Source organism: Protopterus annectens, chromosome 9.part0, assembly GCF_019279795.1.
Source record: "Protopterus annectens isolate FY-2018-M chromosome 9.part0, PAN1.0, whole genome shotgun sequence".
In the NCBI taxonomy this organism is placed as follows: Eukaryota; Metazoa; Chordata; order Ceratodontiformes; family Protopteridae; genus Protopterus; species Protopterus annectens.
Window position 1 is genome coordinate 419137099 of NC_056743.1, and position 23928 is coordinate 419161026.

Below are 23928 nucleotides of genomic sequence, written 5' to 3' on the forward strand. Positions count from 1 at the left end.
GCTATGTTGGTCGCAGCAGCCACAAAGAAGGAACTAGCACAGGAGAGTTCCTTAGTCCACCCTCCAGACAAGGAGTCCAGGTTGGTGGATAGGTTTGGGAAGCGTATACTCTTCAGTGACTTTTTCTATCCGTGCGCTGAATTATTTGGCACATGTGATTCGACTTCAGCGAGACCTTGCTTCGGAATTCGCTGAGTCACCCCCAGAGTCTTTATTGCTGCAGGACAAACAGCTGTTTTCGGCAAAAATGTCTACTCTGAAATCGGTCTCGAATACATCTATGCGGCTACTTTCCCACGCCACGGAAGGAGCAGCTAGAGCAGCTGGGACAGGCATAGCCATGAGGCGTCATGCCTGGCTCAGATTGTGTCAGTTCACGGACCCTTTCAAGGCGTCGTTTATCAACGCTCCCTACGACGGCTCTTCCTTCTTTGGGAAAATGGTACGTGACACACTGGTCCAGAGCGAAAAGGATGGGAAGACTTTGTCTGCCATCTGAGTCCGCTTCTCTAACCCTCAGCGGTCCTTCTCTAGGAATCAAAGAGGGCAGAAGAAGATGTGGGTCTGAAAATCTCAGTTTTCCCGGGATTCTCAGGACAGCTATTCCCCCAGAGGCAGAGGGGAACAAGATCGACGCCTACCCAGAGGTAGAGGGGGTCCCAGGAATTTCGAGTCTAGGGAACCCTTTTCTGATAGACCCGGTCAGCAGCCCTGAGGGGTTGCCCGACTTTCCTACTCTGGAGGCAGTCAGGGGATGATTGTCCTTACACCCATCGGCATGGGAGTCCGTTACGACAGATCGCTGGGTTCTTCAGATAATATCCAGAGGTTACTCTATTCCTTTCATTGCCCCTCCAAACATTACAAGACACCTCCCGGATGTTCCACCCGCTCACAGGGAGGCCGCAGCTCTAGAGGTTTCAAAGCTGCTTATCAAACGAGCCATCGAAAAGGATCCCCCCGATCAGTCCGGATTAGGCGTCTACTCAAGGTTCTTTTTGGTGCCAAAAAAGACTGGGGACCTCAGGCCCATACTAGACCTGTCCACATTGAACCTGTTGGTAGCAAAACAGAAATTCCGGATGGTCACTCTACAGTCCATTCTACCTTATCTCCAAGAGTGCGACTGGATGTGCTCGTTAGACCTTTAGGATGCTTACTACCACATCAAAATACATAGAAGCTCCAGGAGGTTTCTGCGCTTCCGGCTGGGAGCCAGTCATTTTCAGTTCAGGGCCCTACCCTTTGGTCTCACCACAGCCCCCAGGGTGTTCACCAAGGTAATGGCAGTTGTAGCGGCCCACCTGAGGCTTCAGGGTATTCAGGTGTTTCCTTACCTGGACGACTGGCTCTTCACTGCGCACAACAAGCATCACTTGTGTCTGGCCTGAGATTATTTCATTCGATTAGCAGACTCACTGGGAATTACAGTCAATGTTCACAAATCCCATTTGCAACCAGTACAAATTCTAGACTTCATTGGGGCACGGTTAGACACTTTGCAGATGAAGGTATTCCTAACTCCAGTCAGCATTCTACATCTCAGGGGCCACATAGCTCAGATAGCGAACTCACAGTCTTCAAAGGTGAGCGAGGTTCTCCAGGCACTGGGCTCCATGGCTGCCGCCATATCGATTCTCCCGTATGCACGTCTTCACATGCGGGTTCTTCAGTGGACTCTGGCGGTCCAGTGGTCCTGGCTAGACCTACCCATGGAATTTCTGATCAAGATCAGCCACATCTGCAGGACATCTCTTCTTTTGTGGTTAACGTCACCGGAGATATCAACAGGACGTCCATTTGCATCAACCCCAATCCAAACCACAGTGACCACGGACGCCTCCCAACTTGGGTGGGGGGGACACTGTTTGGGAAGGACAGTCCAAGGCACGTGGTCCCAAACAGAGACCAATCTGCACAAAAAATGTTCTAGAGATGAGGGCAGTGCTTTTAGCGTTGGAAGCCTTTCACACAGTCCTCCGTCTCGGATTGATTGCAATTCAGTCAGACAACATGTTGGTCATCTGGTATATCAACAAGCAGGGGGGAGCCAGATCCTACCCTCTATGTCGCGAGGCCATGAGAGTGTGGGAATAGGTGATTTCCATCGGTCGGTGTCTGATAGCAATGCACATCCCGGGGCACTCCAACATTTTAGTGGACAGATTGAGCCGGGCCATTCTGATGCCCTACGAGTGGTCTCTGAAACAGTCAGTAGCGGAGGAGATTTTCTGGGCATGGGGTCAGCCTTGCTGCGATCTCTTCGCATCTCCTTCCAATGCGAAGTGCAGCGAGTTCTGCACTCTTGATTCCCTCACCAGGGGAAGTCCCCAGAGATGCTCTAGTCCATGCTTGGCCCCCTGGGCTTCGGTATGCTTATCCCCCATTGCCACTCATTCCGAAGTTTCTTCAGAAAGCTTGCCGACTACAGTGCAAAGTGATCCTCATTGTCCCGTTCTGGCCTCGTCAGGTTTGGTTCCCATTCCTTTGCTCTCATCTATTAGCTTCCCCATGGGTTCTGGATCTCTGCCTGGATCTAATTTCCCATCCATCGGGGACACATCCGCCCGATCTGGGCAGCCTCAAGCTTACAGTTTGGTTGCTCCAGTTCCGTTAATCGCCAGGACTCCAGGTCTTTCATCCCAGGTCAAATCGATTCTAGTGGCCTCTCTTAAAGATTCCACTAGAAAATTATATTGCAGTAAATGGAAGCATTTTTCCATTTGGGCTTCACAGAGAGAAATAGATCTCTTTACAGCTCCTGTTCCAGTGGTGTTGGACTTCCTGTCTAGTATTTTTCAGCAAGGAGCTAGTTCCTCCACAGTGAAAGTGCAATTAGCAGCCATTTCCAGTTTTCACAATGGCGAAGACAACATGGCCTTATCCTCCTCTAGGCTGTGTAAGGCTTTTCTCAAAGGTACTTTTCTGCTATGGCCCCCTGTCAAGGTTTCTGTACTTCCTTGGGACCTTACTTTTATTTTACAGGCATTGGTTGCCCCTCTTTTCAAACCTGCAGCATCGGTGGACTTAGCTTTCCTAGTAGCCATCACTTTGGCTTGGAGAATTTCTGAGCTTCAAGCTTGGTCTGCCGTGCCTCCGTATTTGGTCTTCCATAAGGATAGGGTCTCCCTCCGTACTAACCCTTCCTTCTTACCTAAAGTGGCATCTGAAGAAAGCATAAACCAGTCCATTAATCTGCCCATTTTCTTTCCCAACTTTCAAAATAAAGGTGAATACAAGCTCCATTTGTTAGATGTTCATAGACAACTTCGCTTTTATTTCATAGAACGAAGTCTTTCCTCAAGACTGACCAATTGTTTGTTTCTTTTTCCAAAGCATTTTTGGGAAAAGCTATTTCTAAAGTTTCTTTAGCCAGATGGATCACTCTTTGCATTTCACATGCTTACAAAGCAAAAGGTTTATTACCTCCTGGTATAGTTAAGGCTCACTCTACCAGGTCCATGGCGACTTCTGCTGCTTTTTGGTCCAGGGTACCTTTGGATGATATTTGCGCAGCAGTGACATGGGCCAATTCACATACCTTCATTTCCCATTACAAATTGGATCTGATTTTGAGGGGTAGAGCATCCTTTGGCTCTGCGGTGCTCAGGAATATCCTTCCATAAGGGCCTCCCAGGATCGGAGTAGCTGGGGACTCTGTCCCACAGGTTGCAGATAAAATTAAGTTAACTACTTCAGATAAAGAAGTTATGTACTCACCATAATGTTCCATCTGAGTAGTTATACTTCATTTTTCTGCAACATTCCCTCCATCCCCCGGACCTTATCCTGTTTTCAGGTTGGTTATTGGGTTGAGTTGCATATATATTGTTAGTTGCAGCAAAGTCGATCTGAGGGAAGATAGGAGATGGTAGGGCATTATGGGTAAGGGGAGGAGCTCGGAGCTTGGAGCAGATGCTAGAAAAAAGTTGCCAGCTCGGATCTGATACGGATCCGTATACCCACAGGTTGCAGAAAAATGAAGTATAACTGCTCAGATGTAACGTTATGGTGAGTACATAACTTCTTTTTAATCCAAGTCTAGTTATGGCATTGTTGGATCCAAGGTCTGTTGCAGTCTGACTCTCTTCTGTTCATACCTATTAACTGTCCTGATTTTTTGATTCCTAGTTTCATTTACTGTGTTCCGAATCTGGCAAATCACTCTAATGAGCTGACAATTGAAGCACTATACAATGAAATGTGTTTCAGTTTCAGACTTCAAATCCTTCAGAAAATGTATTCCTGTTGCTCTGTCTTCACCAAAGGGAATTTGGCAAAGAACCTAAACACATGTGAAATCTGACCTAAGACACAGACATTGTGGTCTCCTCTTCTGGTCTGTCCTGGTGGATCCAAGCATTAATGGCTTATAGTTATGATCCATAGTCAAGTCAGCTTTGTGCTCAAATCTGAACTTTAGTCTGACTACTTAGACTTGTACATTGTTTCAGAGTAAAATTAAAATAAAATTACGCCTAGCTCTTCTTCATGGACTCTTAAGCCTTGGATGCACCAGGTAAGTCCCAGGCATTTCTCAGATCTGAGTTGTTCATCCAGTGTAGCCTCTTCAGTTCTGAAGCATCCCTGTGATCCGCTGGCCTCACTGTTTGTTATTTTTCTTCTGGCATGGAGGCCTGGTCAGTTCCACTGTGCCATGGCTTGTAGAGGTGCTCACTCACTATGGTTCTCTGGTCCAGAATGCCATTTCTCTTCAGAGGCTTATTTCAATCCTAAATTATGATCTTTGAAAGTGTCCATTTTGGTTACAGTGGATTCAATCAAGCCTGCTTTCAGATCTTGCAGTTGGGCAGATGTTCAGGTTGTCCTCCTTTCCTGTTGCTTCTCTTCCTTGTAGGATCTTGAGCCTCAGATATGATAAACAGATAAGTTTTTGGTTCAAGAGAGGGCTGGAAATCTACCTCTCAGCTGCCCAGTTTGTTGCAGAATGTACAGATATTTGCTATATATTTTTTGATCTGTCCTTCATAAAATTTGTGTTTTCTTTGTCATTATTTACTGGTGTCAGTCCTCAATGATTTGCCAGTCATTTAGGTTTTGACCTCGTATACTTCAGAAAATACATTTTAATTTAAAACCTTTTATCCTATAGTACAATATTTGAAATGTGTCCCTATTTTTGGACCTTTGTCCAGCTTTCTTGTGTGAAGAGGTTGACAGATGCTACAAAGATTTTGGATATGGTCACTTTGGATTGGGGTTTGGAGCCCCCTTTTTGATCCTGGTCCCCCTTGAATCAGGCAGACATGACTGCTGCCAGATGTGAGGGGTTCGGCTGTTGTCCTTTAGTTGGATTTGTAAACATAAAAATAATAAACAGTCACCAGAGAAAAAATCGATGGTCTTCCACTTTTAATACGCCAACAAACACAGAAATACCAAATGACTAAGTGCTTTCACCAGGCTACAAACCACTGGCTTCTTCAGAGTCATTTGGTTTAACATCCACAGTTTATTATATACAAACATTTAATTGCTTAATTGATTACATCACCACTTAACCCAATGATTTAACTAACTTCAATAATAAGCTCGATTCATGCCTTTTCACCTTTCCTACACCTAAAATTTAAAAACGAAAACACTATAATGTTAGAAGGAATTTTTTGTTCATATCAAAGTTAAAACTGACTTGAAACAGTCATGTTATTTTAAAAAACATACAAATTTATAGGCAAGATGTTCAACTTATTATTTATTTTATTTACATTTGTTGACCGGGCTAGTCTAGCTGGACATATATCCGTTTTCAGTAGAGGCCCGGGGAGAAAAGCTCCAAAAATATGAAAACAATGTACATCAAAAAAGCAAAGCAAATTACAAAATAGTATGGTAGGCTTGTGTAATAATATAAGAGACAAAAGTCAACCAAAAACAGATGGTTAACAATACAAATTTCAAGGATGCAACATACTGAAGTTGGCACAATAACTTATAAGAAAATATCACAAGATGGTAAAACATGCAGTTTTACCTGTTGTAACCTTTAACTTGTAGTACATCTACATGGTTACACTAAAAAGTGTCTTTCATTAAAATTTTAAACCTACTGGTGTTTACCAAACTCTATTCACCATAATAACTGTTAAAATAATATAATTTTTCAGTTACACTTGATGTGACTTTAATTTTAAAATGGGCATCAAAGAAATAGCATCATTTAAGCCAGACAACTTCAGGGCATTTAATCTTAATTTCCAGGTTGTCTCTAAAGCTCCAACCTTGTTGTTAATATCACAACCCCTTTCATCCATGGTTACCCGGCCTATAATAAAGAATGTAAACTTCTTAAAATTCTTACACATTTTTGAATGTAAAAAAAGTGCATTATGTTCATCCTTTCTATTAATACATCTCAGATGTTTTGAAATTCTATCACACAGCCTCCTAATGGTTTTACCCACATAAAATCCATCACATGAAATGCATGAAGCAACATAAACAATATTTTTGGTGTTACAATTACATATCCCTGGACATGGAATTGTGTATTTAAAACCATAAACACATAAGTATGGTCCCTCATTTATATATCTACAATATTTACACATGGCACATTTCTTCATACAAGATTTTCTTCCAGTGTTGATTTCTCTTTCAAGTATACCCTTTATGTTGTTTCCTCTACTATAAACTATTGATGGTTCAGGTCCTAAAATAACTTTAATGTTGTCACTAAGGCAAAACTTCCAGGCATTTCTCAAACTTGTCACCAATTCCTGAGCTCTATCATTATATTTAAGTATAAGGTTGGCACCTAACTTTTCTAAGTTATTCTCACTCTTTGTAATAGGTGCCATGTTCCGTATAATGGGGATATAACAGGTTTCCCTTTTTCTCATAATCTCTCTCTTGATGTTTAATAATAATTTGAGCGGGTACCCCCTGTCCAAGAACATTCCTATTAACTTGTATAATTCATTTTTAAAGGTTGAGTTGTCACTGACCAGTCTAGATGTTCTCACCATTTGGCCCTTAATAATGCCTTTCCTTTGGTGATAGGGGTGACAACTATCAAAGTGTAGTAATGAGTTGGAATATGATTCCTTTCTATAAATGTTACTACATAAACCTTGACTTGTTTTTTTGATAGTTATATCCAAAAAATGAATCTCCTCATTGTGCCATACGTGTGTAAATGTAAAAAATTCTGTTGTAGTGTTTAAATAATCAATGAACTCTATAATAGAGGTTCAATCCCCTTTCCATAATATTAATATATCATCTAAAAATCTATTGTATGACAGTATCTTGTCTTTATATTCAGATGAAAAAATGTACAATTCCTCCCAGGCAAGTAATACTAAATTAGCAAATACTGGGGCACATTTGACTCCCATTGCTACAACCGTTAGTTGTTGGTAAATTTCTCCTTCAAAACTGATGAAATTATTCTTCAAGACCATTTCCATAAGGTCTATGAGCAAATTGATTCTATTTTTGCCCATCTTCTTACTTTTTGAGAGACTCTCGTAAAACATAATAACCCCTTCTGTACCCCTCCCCACGACCTTTCCAATACTGGTGTTGAACATTCCTGCCTCTTTGTCCCTTGTTTAACAGTCTTCGATCTCCTCAATTCGGTCTGGTGTTCTAAAAAACATTCATCACAGTCAGTATTTTCATCTACTTTATTGTGTTCAACAAAATCAGTTTGATTATCAATCATAGAAATGATCGTTTTTTGCTGTTTAGTGCCCGGTGGATAGGCACAATTATTCTTATAGTCAAGAGTGTCTCTGTTGAGCTTTTTGTGTTTAGTAGTACGAGTTTTGTTAACAAAGGTCTACACTCTAACACTTTGTCAAAACTGTCTTTTTGTTGAGAAAACAGTACATCACTTGTAATACTAAAATTGAGGCTATTAATTTCTTCCTGCAATTTTACAAGTTTAGTCTCGTTGTTAATAATAATAGTCAACATTTCCATACCTGTTTTATTAAACAGCAAAATCAGTTCACGGTGTGCTGCAGTACCTATTTCTATTCCCATCGGGAGTTTCCACAACCGCAAACCTTGTGGTACTTGATTCAAAGCCAATGATTTTTTTCAAAAACAAGTTGTCAAGTTGAATGGTTCTGAATTTAATACATAATTTTTCAAAATTGAAGATTTGTTCTCTTAGAGTGGGTAACGATCTTCTCACCTCCTTCAGGCCTGAGAAGTTAGCCTGAAACACCGGTTCCTGAAACCACTATTTAAAATCATGTGGTCCCATAACACTACCTTGATTGACGTTCTCTGCCGATGGTGTTCCATTCTGATATGTAATGAACTGTGGATGTTAAACCAAATGACTCTGAAGAAGCCAGTGGTTTGTAGCCTGGTGAAAGCACTTAGTCGTTTAGTATTTCTGTGTTTGTTGGCGTATTAAAAGTGGAAGACCATAGATTTTTTCTCTGGTGACTGTTTTTTATTATTTTTACATTTACAAGTTTGTTTTTTCCGTTTGGAGCACCTTACTTTCATCCTTTAGTTGGATCCTGGACCTTCCAATTAGACGAACAGAGTCCTTGCTCCAGATAGTGTTACAAATATTTCCTCCAGCCACCTTGGATCCACAATTGATGGCATTTTTTGGAACCTGGGTTCCCCTTGGATGTGAGGGGTTTGGATACTGCTGGATCTGAGGAATTTGACTGTCGCCTCGTCTTCTATATGTGGGTCTTAGGAGAACTGACTGTTACCTTATCTTCAGTATTTGGGCCTTAGGATCCTACAGGCAGACAAAAAAAAAAAGAGAGAATTGGATTTTTTGATTTTGACTGCTGCAGATCCAAAACCCTTTGCTGCCTTCTTTGTTTCCAGGTTTTTTTTCTTGTGTCTGACAGCTCAGATAATTTATTTATTTATTTATTTTACATTTGTTGACCAGGCTAGTCCGACTGGATACATGTCCATTTTCAGCGGAGGCCCAGGGAGAAACGCTCCAAGATAATAATACACATCGAACATTTAGTAAATGCTAGTTTCAAGCAGATTACAGTCATAAGCAATACCAACATTTAGCACATATAGTACTTATTATAAAACATTTTACAAAACATAACATTATTTTCAAAGTTAAACATACATAACATTACATTCAGGCTTAAGACACACTGAGCAGCAGTTATACAATTGACCTTTCCTGAAATGGAGTGGTAGAAAAATGTTAGAAGTAGTTGAAGGTAAGGCACCTAAAAAAGAGAGAGAGGTCACTAGTCGGGGTTAGTGCAAGGACATAACCAATGAGTTTTGAAGTATTTCTTGAGTTGTTTTTTGAATAGAGTTAGTGAGGGTTCTAGGGTCAAGTCAGATGGGAGTCTTTTCCTTATTTTTCCAACAGAGATGGCAAACAGAAAGTCCCCGGCTGAGTAGTTGGATTTGTATGTTTGAACTAGGAGTCTAGTGGATGATCGCAGTGGCCGGGTGGTGTAGGGGCTGATAATATTTTTTAGTGCAGGTGTATTTTCTGGTTGGTAAAGGACTTTATGTGCCACTATTAGCTGGTTGAACTGCAGTAGGCTTGACAGTTCAAACCATCCTAGGCGATTTAGGTTCTGACAGTGATGTGTCCGGTAGGCTGTGCCAGTAGCAAATCTGGCAATGTGATTATAGCAGGATGATAGTTTATTAAGATCTGTTTTGTTTAAGTTGGAGAATAGAGGTGAGGCATAGAGAAGAGTTGATAGCAGATGGGAATGGGCAATTGCAGTTCTAGCAAGTGGGGTAAGGAAAGGTTTGATTCTGTAAAGAGAGCCAAGTTTTTTATTAAGGGTTTTGATAGTTTGATTGATATGTGCATCAAACCTCAGGTTGTTATCAATTATGACACCCAGTAGTTTAGTTTGGGCTTCTGGGGAGATGATAGTGCCATTGTTAGCAGTTATGTTGAAGGCTGGCAGGGGGTTCCTGCATGTTTGGGAAAAGAGGAGCAACTGCGTTTTGTTGGGGTTTAGGATTAGATGTTGATTGGAGAGCCATTTTTCCACAGTATTGAAGGTAATTTGGGTTAATGTGAATAAAGTAGCTGGTGAGGTGTCAGAGCAAATCAAGGTGGAGTCATCCGCATATTGAATGCAGGTAGCATCTGGGATGACTGAATGAAGGTCGTTGATAAAGATGGAGAAAAGAAGGGGTCCTAGTATCGAGCCCTGGGGGACTCCTAATGTGATAGGTAGGCGAGATGATAGCTTGTCCTGCCATATGACTGCCTCTTGCCTGCCCTGCAGGTAGGATTGAAACCATTGGAGTGCTTGGGTGTTTAAGGAGAAGGCCTTCAAGGTATTTATAAGCATTTTGCGGTCAGCCATGTCAAAAGCCTTGGATAAATCTAGAAAGAGTGCTTAGGATAGTTTGTTATTATTGCGGTTGTGGTTAATGATGATCAAGAAAGAGAGGAGGGCAGAAGTAGTACTGTGGTGTGGCTTAAAGCCATGCTGAAAGTTGGACAACAACTTGTTCTGTGTGAGGTAGTGCATGAGCTATATGTGTACACACTTCTCCATAATTTTAGCTATAGGTGACAGAATAGCTATGGGTCTAAAGTTTGACAGTTCAGTGGAACTACCTCCTTTATGGAGAGGTATGACATGGGAGATTTTCCATATAGTGGGTACAGTAGCTTCAGATATAGCTCTGTTGATCAAGATAGAGATGGGGTAGGCTATGGTGTCAGCAGCCTTTTGCAGATAGTCTGCTGGGAGGAGGTCGGCAACCAGGGTGGTGGGTCTTAGTTTCTTAAGTAGGGCATGAATAAGGTGAGTAGAAACAAGTTGGAAGGTAAAGTATGTTTGGGTACTGGCGTGTGGCTACATTAGAATTAGAGCCATTGGGAGAGAGTTGGCTGGCTAGCGACTGGATAGTCTCTGTGAAGAAGCTGTTGAAATTATTAGCAATGTCTATTGAGGATTTTTGCTGGGAAGCTGAGGGGGGTGGAGTGGTAGTTTGCTGTAGGTTGAGTAGTTTGTTTATTCCTGCCCAGAAATTTTGAGGTTTGTTTTGGTGTTTTTGCAGTAGTTGGTAGTAGTGGTTCTTTTTGTTTAAGGTTATGGATTTTTTGGTGTCATTCCTTGGCTGTCTGAATCTTAGTTGATCAAGTGTGGCTTTTTTTTTTTTCGGTAGGTGGCACATGCTTTGTTTCTGAGTGAAATTTTGGTTTTGGTATCTTTAGAAAGCCATGGTGCAATATTAACTTTAGTTCTAATAGAGCGGCTGGGAGCATGGGAGTTAAGAATAGCAAGGAATTTGGTGTTAAAGTATGCTACTGCTTCATCTAGGGGGAGACCTTTTAGTACTGACCAGTTGCATACCTTAAGTTCATTTTGAAACTTGGTAAGAATAAAATTCTTGTTGTTTCTTAATGTTCTATAGGTTCTATATATCATGTTTTGATTTGTCCTTAGCCTTCTGGGTCTTGCTCAGATCCTGAATATTTGGATCTGATTGACTTGAACTGCAGCACAAGACATATTCAAGACATATTCTGAGACCTCTCTCTCCCTCCCTTCTAACTCAACACCCTTGGTAGTATGTGCATGGAAGATGTGCATGCTGTGCAGGACTGGAATCCAGATGGCAGTCTTACTGGCAGCACAGGTGGGATGGAACGTTATGTACCATGAGTGGCAGCAGCTCCAAAAAGGAGAGGGGGAACTAGTAGAGCACATTGCTACTGTCTCCTTCGGGTGGAGAGTCTGGGATGGTGGACAGATTTATAGGGTGTGTTTATGCTTCTGCGAATTTTGCTCTCAGAACGCTAAATTGTCTGACACACTTGCAGGGCTACGGGGGGGGTCTAGTTGGAGAACTGTCTAGATCTCTGTCTGGTGTTGATCTCACGGAGTCTCAACCTTCAGTAGTCTTTTCATCTGGCTACCCTTCAAGTTATGTCAACTTTGACTACAAGGCTTGTCTCACACACTCCAGAAGGTGTCTCAAGGGCTGTGTTTTCATCTCCACCAGGAGGCATGCCTGGATACATGTTTATGTATGTGTTTCTTTGCGCCCTTTAACTGTTCGTGTCAAGGATCGCCTTTAGGAGTCTTTCTGGTTACCTTCACAAAATAAGGCACACATTCATAATGAGAGAGGTTATAACAACATTCTCTCCCTTAGTGAATGTGCATGATTCAGGAAATCATAAGTTATTTTTTCTGGGACACCTGTAGAGGTAGTTTTCCCTGAGAGAGAAGGAAATGATAATGGTAGACGACGCCCTAGCCCACTAACCAGGGGTCTAAGTATTTTCTTCCCAGCAGACCTTTTCAATCCTTTTGACAAGAGGCCCGATTGCCTAACTCTAAGACAATTTAGTGGTCACTTATCCTTGTACATGAGAGCCTGGCTAAATATTTGAAAAGACTGTTAAGTTCGGAGAATTATTATCGTATATTTCCTACCTCTTCCATCTTTAGGAAAACTCTTAGATGTTCTACCAGGTCAAATAGGAGAAGTAGCACTGAAAAGAGTAAACGCTGCTAGGAAAGGAATTCATCCTAAAGGTCTCATCAGGAACTTGGGCTCCTGAGAGTACACGGGACTAGAGACTAATGTTGGACCTTGGTGTGTTTTGGACAAGTCATGTCATCATACTGTTTTCCATATGTTTTTGATTCACTTAGTCTTGTTCCTTCCAAACAAGGAGTATTGGGTGTAAATGATGTTTCTTCAGGATATGTGTTGTCACATAGACATGGGCGGATGATCCAGGGGGGACTTCCACTTCTGGCTGGAAGCCAATTTTTATCAGTTCAGAGTGCTCCCTCTTGAACTATCCACAGTCCCAGTAGGCTGACCAAAAATATGGCAATGTTAACAGTTTACCTAAGAATAAAAGTTGTCTAGGTTCTTTCCATATCCAGACAATCTGTTACAAACATTGAGATCATTGTTATTGGCAATGATGGCAACTTCTTTAGTAAGATTCTGCAAAAAAAAAATTCTTCAATGGATGCTAGCATCTCAGTGATCAATACCTTCGCAGCCTTTTTCAGAGTAATAAAAATATCCCAAGTATGAAAACAGTTCCATTCCTGGAGTAAGCAATTTACAGTTAGTTTTACTAGGTTGTCCTGTCATCTTTCTCGAGCCAGCACCATAGTGCTCAAAAACGCTTCCCATGTTAGGTGGGGAGATCATTTTATGGGGAAATACAACACACATGTCCCTAAAGAAGTCAATTAGCACATCACTGTCTTGGTAATGAGACCGATGCTCTTGGCATTACAAGCATTCTGAGACTGTCTAAAAAGTTGGCATGTCAGTAGTTTTGTACTTTTGTACAAATTAGAGGGAACCCGACTTACCCTCTATGTCAAGAACCCTGTGTGAATGGGTGATAATGAATGGCATCGCAGGAAAATGTTTTGCTACTAGAAAAACAATGGAGGATAACAGACAAACTGAGCAGATTTTTTTTTACTACTTGACAGGTGGTCTCTCTACAACAGTGTGATCGAAATGATTTTTCAGTGTATAGGGCTGGCTTGGCGATCCTGCTTGCATCCCACCTCAATGACAAGAGCAATAACTACTTGACAATGATCTCCCTTCCACCAGGGGAATCACTGAGAGACTCAGTACTCCACGATTACACTCCCCAACTCCAAGTCTTCTGGATGTTTTCATACAACTTCCCTAATTCCCAAGTTCCTTTAGTGAAAAGCTCAGTGAAAGAACACAGTGATCCTGGTTGTATCGTACTGGCCTTGTTAAACTGTTTCCCTTTTTGGTCAATGTGCACGCCATGCTCATTACACAGTACACCTTACTGGCCATCACTAATATAGTTCCCCATCCTTTGGCCTTCATCCACAATAACAACCTTGGGTTCTTAATCCAGATCTGGACCTTCTATCTATCCACCTGGATATTTCGAATCTCTAACTAACAGTGTGGTTTCTCCAGTTCCCACGTTCTTTCTATACCATTATCTTCCCATTAATCTTTCACTAGGAAACTCTAAAGAAATAAATAGATAAGTCTTTTTTATGGGGTAGATTAGAATCAGATGGAACCTTTCTTAGCTCCAACTCATTCTGTTTTTGGATTTTTGGTGAGTTTTTTATGAAGGTGCTAGTTCATCACTTCTAAAGCTCAACTTACAGCAATTTCTATTTTTAAGTAGGATCTCAAATTCTTCCTTGGCACCCACAAACTGTGAAAATTATTTTTTAGAAGATAACCATTTGCTGAGAATTCCCCTATTCAGAACCCATTACACCACTGGATTTAAATTTGTTACTGCAAACCTTGATACATTTCCCCCTTGAACCTCCATCCAAATGTGACTTAACAAAAAATATATATATTTTTCTTAGATCCTTCCATATTTATTTTTAAGAAGGAAAGGGTCACGTCCGGTACAAACCTTCTTTCCGGCCTAAGATAGTGCAATAATTTATAAACAATGGAGAATACATGTGTTTACTACTTGATCTTTATTATAGATAAATGAAATGCAATCTCTCAAAGTGTATCTTTCCTTTTCCAAAACCATTAAAGGTTCATTAAAACAGATCTGTGGCAACTTCACATTTTTTCCTGTCCAGTATCTTTATGAATGACATATACGAATACAATTTGGTCATATCCACATGCCTTTATCATTCACTACAAGTAGATCTGATGTCCGGAAGAAGTGCAGACTTTAGCTCAGTTGTATCCAGGATCATTCCTTGCAGTCCACCCAAGGGTTCAGATAGCTGACGATTCTAACCCATTAGTTGAGGATGAATGAAAATGAACAACATCAGATAAAGAAGTTATGTACTTAAGATAACTTTCCATCTGTGGTGTCCATTTTCATTTATCCTCAACTCCCCACCAACCAAACACAATCTTTTTCTAATGCCTGACTTCTAGAGGAGCGAGAAGCGTCAATGACACTACTGTCCTTTATATGACCTTCAGATATGGCATCCCCCCTCCTTTTTTTTATAACTGCTTTCTGGAGGAATGAGATTCTTGTCCTTTGTATTGAACTTCATTAAGTTATTCCTTAGTGGTCTTCCTATCTCGCTGCAAACAAGATCTGAGGGATGTTAGGGTTGGTGCATTATGGTAGGGAAGGAACTTGAGAGTTTGTTAGAGGCCACGAGGTACTGTAACGGCCGAGTCAGATCCGAGGATTGGATCTGGATTCATTAGTTGAGGATGAATGAAAATGGACAACAAAGACGGAACATTATGTTATGTAAATAACTTATTTTTTATGTCAGCATAATCCTCTCCTCCTGCGAGTATCTCCTTCCTGGCACAAATCTGCTTGACTTTTCTTCCTGTTCTCTCATTACTGGAGCCCCTCTAACAGTCGGTATTATTACTTCCCTTTTTTGTCCCTCATATTCTACTGAATGTCCATTCTGAAATCCTTTGTCAAATTCACATTCAGTCCTATTCAAATATGTCTCATTCAGCATTGTTATTTGCACCCAATATTTCCTTTTTAACAATTTTATTGAATAAACACTTAAAACATAGGCGAACATACATTTACATAAATGAAAACAAACCACATTAACGTGTTTACAGTTGCAAACATTATACATCCCATATACTATTTCATGCAATTATTGTCAATGAGACATAATACAAATTGCTCAATTCCTGCCTTCCTTTAAACTTCACTCCTGCTCCAAAACATTATTCTCCATCTACATGTATTGTTCCCATAAATTTTTTTTTGCAGTTTGTTCTTACCCTTTTCTAAAGATCCCACCTCCAATTCTCAGTTCTTTTATTTCTGTTACAATATACTACTTCCTCTTTTTTTTTTTAATGTTTATAGACCAATCCCAAACCTGGCCCAGCAATTATAGCCTTAGTTGATTCCACTGCTGCTAACCTCTTAGTTAATTCCAATCCTAGTGTTTCTGATAAGGATGGGAAAATTATTATTAGGTATGGGAAAAGGTGTATTCTTCTACAACTTTGATTTTCAAAATTTTAAATTGTCAGGTGCATATGTTAAATTTCTTTTCTGATAAATTGCGAAAGTCTGAAGAATATTTTATCTACAGTTTGTTCTTGTGGAGAAAAATCTACTTTAAATAACTTAGCGTTTTTCTCTTGCATAGGTCACTACAAATTATTTGCAGTGTGTGACTCTGTTGTTACTTCATCCAGGGATATGGCCACTGGTACCTTTTTAAGTAGGTTTGCTTGGCTGCATTCTCAGAACCTCCCAGATGAAGTAAAAAAAAAAAGAGGTTTTAAAGCCTTCCTTCGGTAGAGATTCAGTAGTTAGCCCAGTTGCCACACAGATGATCAAAAAGTGTGATAAAAGGGGAAGGTGATCCAGAGAATCTGTTAACGTTTTTCAGCCATCCTTTTCCCAAATTGTCTAAGGGGTTTTCTTTCTCCTCATCCAATTTTGGCAACAAACTGAATAAACAGCCTCAACAAAACCAGATTTGGGATGCATAGCTAGGCTTAGAAAGGCCCTAGTGGTTGTTAGCCTAATACACACCTATGAACCTACAGTCGCTCACTCTTTTTCTGCAATACTTTTTCACAATCTAAAAGTAGATACATCATTTATGAAATGTATAGAAATGCATCCTATTTGTGATACTTCTGTGGCTATAACAACACCTTTCATTAGAGAATAGTTATCAGCAGTAATATTGCACGGAAAATTAATAAATGACGCATGTGTCATCAGTGTCTGCAGTCATTACGTGACAGTAATAAGGTACAGGACCTGAAAGTTTTATCAGAGGCAGAGAGAAAAAAGTATTCATCATTTCTTTTACAAATATTTAGATACTGAAATTTAGAAGTGAGCTTCTGGCTGAGCAGTTAGTCAGCAATATCTATATGCTCAGATCAAGCTTAAGAGCACTGCGGGTAGTTTTGGTCAGTGATGATTTGGAAGACTGATATTGATACTGTTAGATGTGACAGTGACCTTTCCATGGTAGAGCAGAGCAAGACAAATGTACACTAATGTCACTCTGCATGTATGGCTGGTATTTGCTGTGGTACAAATAGACTCCAAAGCTTGTAGTCTGGTCTAGTAATCATGTTTTGAACTTACCTGAACTGAAATATGGGCGTCATCTCCAGGGAGAAGAAGGCTGCTATTTTCCCTTTTCCATTGTATGAGAGCCATGGGATAAGCAAAAACTTCACAACGAAAAATTACATCATCTCCCTTTCTGCTAATCTGATCTTGAGGAGCCGCTTTTATTTGGGGACCTGTAAACGTATTAAATAAGAAATAAACATTTTATTTGGCATAGTTTAGGGCTGTTTTCTTAGCATGTATTACTTGATTCAGCCATAGAATGAACTCATCAAACATACATCTTAAACGCTCATGATTTATTATTTGCACAGCAAAGTAAGACCGTAATGGTGTTATAATACAATATAAGATGACTATAATTGAATGTAAAGCAAAATAAATAGATTGTTTTCACTTATGAAATTAAAACATGCATAACTTATGACATACACTGTGTGTGTGTGTGTGTGTATATATCTATATCTTTCTCTCTCTGTTATATATCTAAACCTATATCTATATACATGTATCTATCTATATATATATATATATATATATATATATATATATACACACACACACACACATACATATATATATGTATATGTGTATATATATATATATATATATATGTGTATGTGTGTGTATATATATATATATATATATATATATAGAGAGAGAGAGAGAGAGAGATCCCTATCATATGATAGAAACCTCATTTGACTGAAACACACTTGACTGAAACTGTAAGACTGAAATTTCAAAAGACTGAAAAGTCACTTGACTGAAACGCATAATACTGAATTTCAACATACTAAATTGTAAACTGGACCATATAAAATGAGACTAGGTGGGAGGCTGTGCCCCCCACAACTATATATACTAACTCCAGGATTGCACTACAGTGGGGAAAAGGGCATATACCTTTCACATACCTTACAGTAGTCTGCATGCCACCACTACTATGCCCTTTTCCCCACTGTAGTGTGATTGTATTGTATGTATAATGCCTGCAAGTGGGATTATGTCAGTATGGTTTGTGAAGTAAATGCTTGCAACTGAGATTGTCTCAGTATGGTTTGTTTTCATTTATATTAATGTATTTTTTTTCTATGTCACAAGTGATAATTTAATAAAGATGTTTCTTGTTTAAAAAAAAAAAAAGCAAGGAAATTCTGCCCACTGGATACAACCTGCCCAAGCAAGACAGGATCCATAAACAAAGCTAAGGGAGTTGCCATTTTCTACAAAAAACTCTCTCAACCTCTGCCTGTATCCCCTAAAGCCACCAGCAACAAAAATGCGGAAACTCACTTCCAACTAAAACTTAATAAATACAAAACCATCTGTGTAATAGTAATCTGAATACCCCCTGTAAACAACATTACACAGCTGAGGATTTTCTCTCCTGGGCCTCATTTCTCTCCTGGGCCTCATCAAGCATTCCTCAAGAAGCTATCTTATCAGGAGGAGATATAAATATTGACTAGCAAACAACAGACACTTCCAATGCTGATATAGACTTTTATGGAAACAGCCAGCTAATCCCCACTGCAACAAGACATAAAACATAGTGAGGAAAAGTCCATCATTGATTATATTGTCACTAACCTCTGTAAATAACATTATCTCCTCTGACACCACCCCAGGCTGCTTCGCTCCTCACCTGTGTAATGAGAGAATGAACATCTGTTCAAAAACAGTGGCACTACATTTATATCCACAACCTAATCTCTTTCCAAGAAGACAGACATAAAACCAATACATTGGCATAAATTACTGTCACTACTGCTAGTTGGCACTGTTGCATTTTTTAACTCTACTTTTCTAAGTATGCTGAGTTCTCATACCCCTCTAAGAGAAAAAAGGGTTAAAACAAACTCAGCCCCAGCACTAAGTAGCAAAAATAAGCAACTAACTCATGGTACAGAGAGACAAAGCCTGGAAAACATCATATAAAAACAAATTTGAGTTAAACTTACAAAAATATAAGCAAATGAGAAACTATGCCAAGCAACAAACTAGATCATACAAAAAATCCCTATTACTCAAAACTGCAGATCACAAGTCATAATAATCCAAAGCTCTTCTGGTCATCAGTAAATAATCTACTAAATCCTGGTCTTGCTAAGCAACGAATACCAACAGTGTATGCATCCATCAAATCCATTGCAGCCCAATTTAATGCCCATTAAATTGAATTGGTAATCTCCCTCCTATCCTACTGTTGCTCACCCAACTCCTCAACCCACTTAGGTCCCCCTCAGTAACCTCCCTTTATAAACTCACTTCCTCATCTACTATAGCACCATCCCCCAGTCCATCAGCCATCCTTGGTTTCCTCTCTTTACAACTATCAAAAACTACTACAAAAATAAAGCCTACTTCCATAATGCCTGACAAGCTCTCAGAAGAATACTTAAAATAGCAGCTCATGCATTGACATATCCAGTTTCCATTGTAATAAACTGATCTCTGATGGAAAAGTATGTCCCTGAAACCTGAAAAAAAATTGTTACTTACCGCTACACAAAGGCAGCAACTCTACAGACTTTACCAGCTATAGAACCAATAGCTGCACTATCCCCAATATCAAAAATCCTGTAAAATGCATCCAGTCACAACTGCTCAGTTTTATCCCTCAAAACAACCTATTCACACCAACACAACTTACCTCCCAACCACAGTACCACAGTCACTGACCTCAGCTTATCAACAGCCATAAATGAAAGCAGATATGCAATAACTTAGTGTTGGCAGTATTTCTGGATCTCTCCAAAGCCTTCATCACAGTCTCACACCAAAAATTAATCCTGAAAATGTAGACCATAGGACTTTACCCCACATCTCTTGCCTGATTTGATAACTACTTGTCCAGTAGACAGTAGGGTGTCATATAACAAGTGATAATTCCTCCTGTCTGCCATCAGTAGCAGTCCCTCAAGGATCTATTCTTGGCCCCTTTCTCTTCAATATATTTATAAATGACCTTAACTTACCCTCTAAACAAGCTACTGTAATCCAAAAATATGCACAACCTACAAAAAAAGCAATCTTTTATTTTACATCTATAGAATCCTGGCTGACTGAAGTACAACTATTCCTAAATCCAAAAATTTGAAACTCGGCAACTCATACTATTCATCCTTAAACAACTCTCTTGAAAAAATCAAATTTCATTCTAACATCCATTAACAATACCAGAAATGACTTCTATAAAGCTTCTAGGATTTAACCATAGATGATGATCTGAAATTCGATCATCCCATCACTTAATATGTAAAACACCTATAACCTGCCCTACTGCAAACAGTACTGCTCGATCAATGTTATAACAAAATAGCAAAGGTTGCTAATAATATGCCACACCTGAGGAAACAGCCAACCACATAACCATTCTTGGAAAGAGAGCAGTAGTATTTCTGTCATTTGAATTCTGGTTTGCTAACATGCACTTCAGCAGTGTTTGCCTGAGTGACAGTGTTTTGATATGATCCTGTAAACTAAAATTTCTCACACAGCATCTTCCAGTGAAAATAAAATGTCTAACATGACATGCAACTGCCTTTGAGGTACAATAAGTGTGTGTGTGTGTGTGTGTGGGGGGGGGGGGGTGTTACCCACAAGAAAGAGGTGTCCTTTACTTTTTTAATGTTTAGCTGTACCCAGTTGCCAGTCTTGTGGGTATGAAATGTATTATCAGTCGGTAGTCTTATATTCAGAAATTTAATGCATAAACAAGTGACGTTTCAGTTACATTGGGATACTTTTTTGTATTCTTTTCTATTTGCCAGGTAAGCCCAGTGCATAAACTGTCTTTTCAAGGTTAACCCAGGATCAGTCTGGTTAAGTGACTTGCTCAGTCACACATTAGGCAAATGAAGATGGAAGGAATCGAACTCTGTACCATGGACACAGGAAGAAGTTTATTACAACTCAGAGCTGAGGTATGTTTTTGCCAGTTTGTAATAGTAGTTACCTGGTGATGGTAATGTCTGACTAGGTATAGCACATCTTCTAGCAGATGGCTAGCTTCAGAGGTAGGATCTCACCCATCTGTCATTTACGGTAGAGCAAGCCACAGTGCCTCAGAGAGGTTGTCCTCTTCCTTCTTAACAGGACTTCCACAGCACCGCTATTCTGTGGTCTGTAGGTTGGCCCTAGGTATTAGTGCGGGTGGGCTTTAAGTACTTGAGTGTGGCCTGTCTTGACAGGAATATCAGTCCAGCACCAGATGCCTTGTAGAGCTGTTTATAGCTGTTATCTGTTACGTGCCTGAAATAATATAACTAAAATTTACAAAAATGGCATTTGCACTTGCTTCATAAGCACTAAAATTAAAATATACTTAACTCTTTTCATTTTGTAGAATATACATGGCTGTGGCATGGGGGCAGTGAACACTTTAGGGCACAAGGCAGCTCACAGAAACAGTTAATACTGGAACTGTGAATGAAAAGATGCCTAGCGAGAATGCATTTGTATGAAATATGTATTTTGTTCTTGGTACCTGTTTAAAATGTGACGCAGGAATACCAGGTGCTTAAGTCACATGATTAGAGCCACAGAATGTGAACATGGAGGCTGCTGAAAGTGCATATAGATTTACAGCTTATCACTTTAGCCACTATACCGTTCTGCCAGTATAGTATAATAAAGCCTATCAATTCTAAAACTCTGGCACTTTTCTTATTCTTCACATTAAATTAGCTGCTTTAATTTTTGTGTCTTTCCTTCACTTTACTGATTACTGCATCAGTTCTCATACTCTAGGGTCTAGGCTGTTAAGATTTACAGCTGGAAAATCATTTCCAAGACCACAATTAACTTTTTATCACCTAGCATTTAGATGGATGATGTACATGCTGTAAAGAATAATATTATTTTGTTGAAATTATTATCTACAGAAATTCCCCCACACAGTTTTTTTATGACATAGAAATTTCAAGGGTCCCCCAGCCCAAACCATTGTTGCTTAGGTACAGATAATGTACTTTGGAATAGTTTTTCCTACCTGACTGACAAGGTCCACGGTGGGCAATAGCAAGGTTCACAGTACTGTTTCCATGTAATGCCTCATTAAACTTGCATATGTTCAGATAAGTTTGTCTATCTGTTCCACAGACTGGATGTTGGAACTGGCATACACACCGTGGTTCAGGAATCTCACCATGACTGAGGTCTTTCATGTCTACTTTGCATTCTAGGTTATCGCCACAGTGTCCATAGAAGTAACTCTTTTTATCCAGGTCACAGGACTGACCCTCTATATTCGCACACTCATGGCAGCAGCTGCATTGGTCCAGTACTACTCCTGCCAGGCAACCTTGCAGCTGTGGACATAGCACTGGATCACATTGGCAACTGCTTCCCAAACCATTACTGTCCTGGTCAGTGAAAGGTATACAAAAGATTTTGATTTGCAGAGACAGCAAAACAAGCACTGTTAGTAGAGTGGCCATTGTCAGGGTCAGGGGAAGGTTTCTGGTCACAATTCAACCTTAGACAGAAGGAAACTTCAGACACGTAGATCTCAGAGGAGTAAAGCAAGTGCAGAGGAACTGAAGGTCTGCCTATATCACTTCAAAGAAATAAACTTGGTTTATCAGATAACTTTTACAGTTCATTCCATAAACCGAATTCTTCTTTATAGGGCAGCAGCTTGCATTCAGACACTGTTTGCTGTCATATTTTATGACTTGAGATTGATTATTTTAGCATATAGTAATACCTCTTTTCAGTATTTCGGAACTTCCTTATTGCATGCACCTTTATTTTTTCCCATTCCTCTTTTGCCTAGGTTTCCTTCATTGTTTTCTTTTTAATAAGCTTTTGCTGCTTAGTGCCCAGGCTAAAACTGACAAAACAGTTTCTTCCACATCTGCAGAAGCTTCTTGAGTTTTTGAAGTGAGTGTTTCAAAGCCAATATCATGTGCAAAATGAAGCCAACTGGAATCTGTATCACACACAGCTAGTATATCTTCTGTCAGGGAACTATTCTAGGAAATGAATTACACTTCAGATTTAAGAACAGGATGCTTTAATTTCAGTGTTCTGAACTGGGCATCCCGGTGTTCAGCTGGTTTCCTTCAGGAATGTACTCCTTCAGTCTGATGTGTGTGTGTGTGTGTGTGTGTGTGTGTGTGTGTGTGTGTGTGTGTAGAGAGAAAGCAGAGATCTCCTCATGGGAATAACACAGCAGGTAATTGATAACAGCCCAGTTTACAGACAAGCTATATAGGTCACATGCAAGCTACATTACTACCATCAGTTTATTTTAAAATACCTCCTGCTAGGCTAAGAAAATAATAGCATAGGCTTCTTAACCCATATCCAGAGGCATGCCACATGTTGCTTTAGGGAAAGGCTCCTTTGTAAACCATGGTATTCTGATGTATAAAATAACTGTTTCCAAGTTCAGCCGAGTGGGACGAAAGTGCAGATTAATCACTGTACATGGTAGTTTATCTGCAATGCTGAAACTGAATGACAGTAAATACCCAAACAAATGTATAAAAATGTCCACTGTGCACATTCAGCAGCAAGTATGTTAAACTGTTGTGGATTAACTTTTCAGAAAGTAAAAATAGGCAGTGGGAAAATGGCAAGTGATTGCTAACATGAATAAGTAAGGCTGGTATGTTGGATGGCAGCCATGTCAGGTTGGTGACTTGATGAAGAAGAGAGGGGAAGCTGGCAATTGAATGTTTACTGTAAATGTTAGGCTGGAAGGAGGGCTATCTGCTGTGTGAGGTCTAGTTGTCAGTTGTATGGGAGAGTGAAAAATAACAAGTGAATGTTGTTTACCATAAAGTAACATCGGTAGGATTTCTGCCTGCCATTTGAAGGGAAGCAGGAAGTCTGGTTCATGAACTGAGAATTTCTAGTGGCATGAATGTTGCTGACTCGGACAG

General features: G+C 39.9%; 1 protein-coding gene across 1 annotated transcript in view; it reads right to left on the reverse strand.

Moving 5' to 3' along the window:
• The window catches only part of LOC122811245 (kazal-type serine protease inhibitor domain-containing protein 1-like), a 210194-nt gene extending 187056 nt beyond the window's left edge, over window positions 1-23138 (reverse strand). Inside the window, exons 1-2 of the mRNA XM_044082957.1 lie at window positions 22029-23138; window positions 17045-17205 (exon numbers count right to left, since the gene is read on the reverse strand). Of these exons, the coding sequence (XP_043938892.1) occupies window positions 17045-17205; window positions 22029-22476 (609 nt within the window). The 5' untranslated portion in view covers window positions 22477-23138. The remainder of the gene's footprint in view (window positions 1-17044; window positions 17206-22028) is intronic.
• Window positions 23139-23928: the final 790 nt, after the last annotated feature.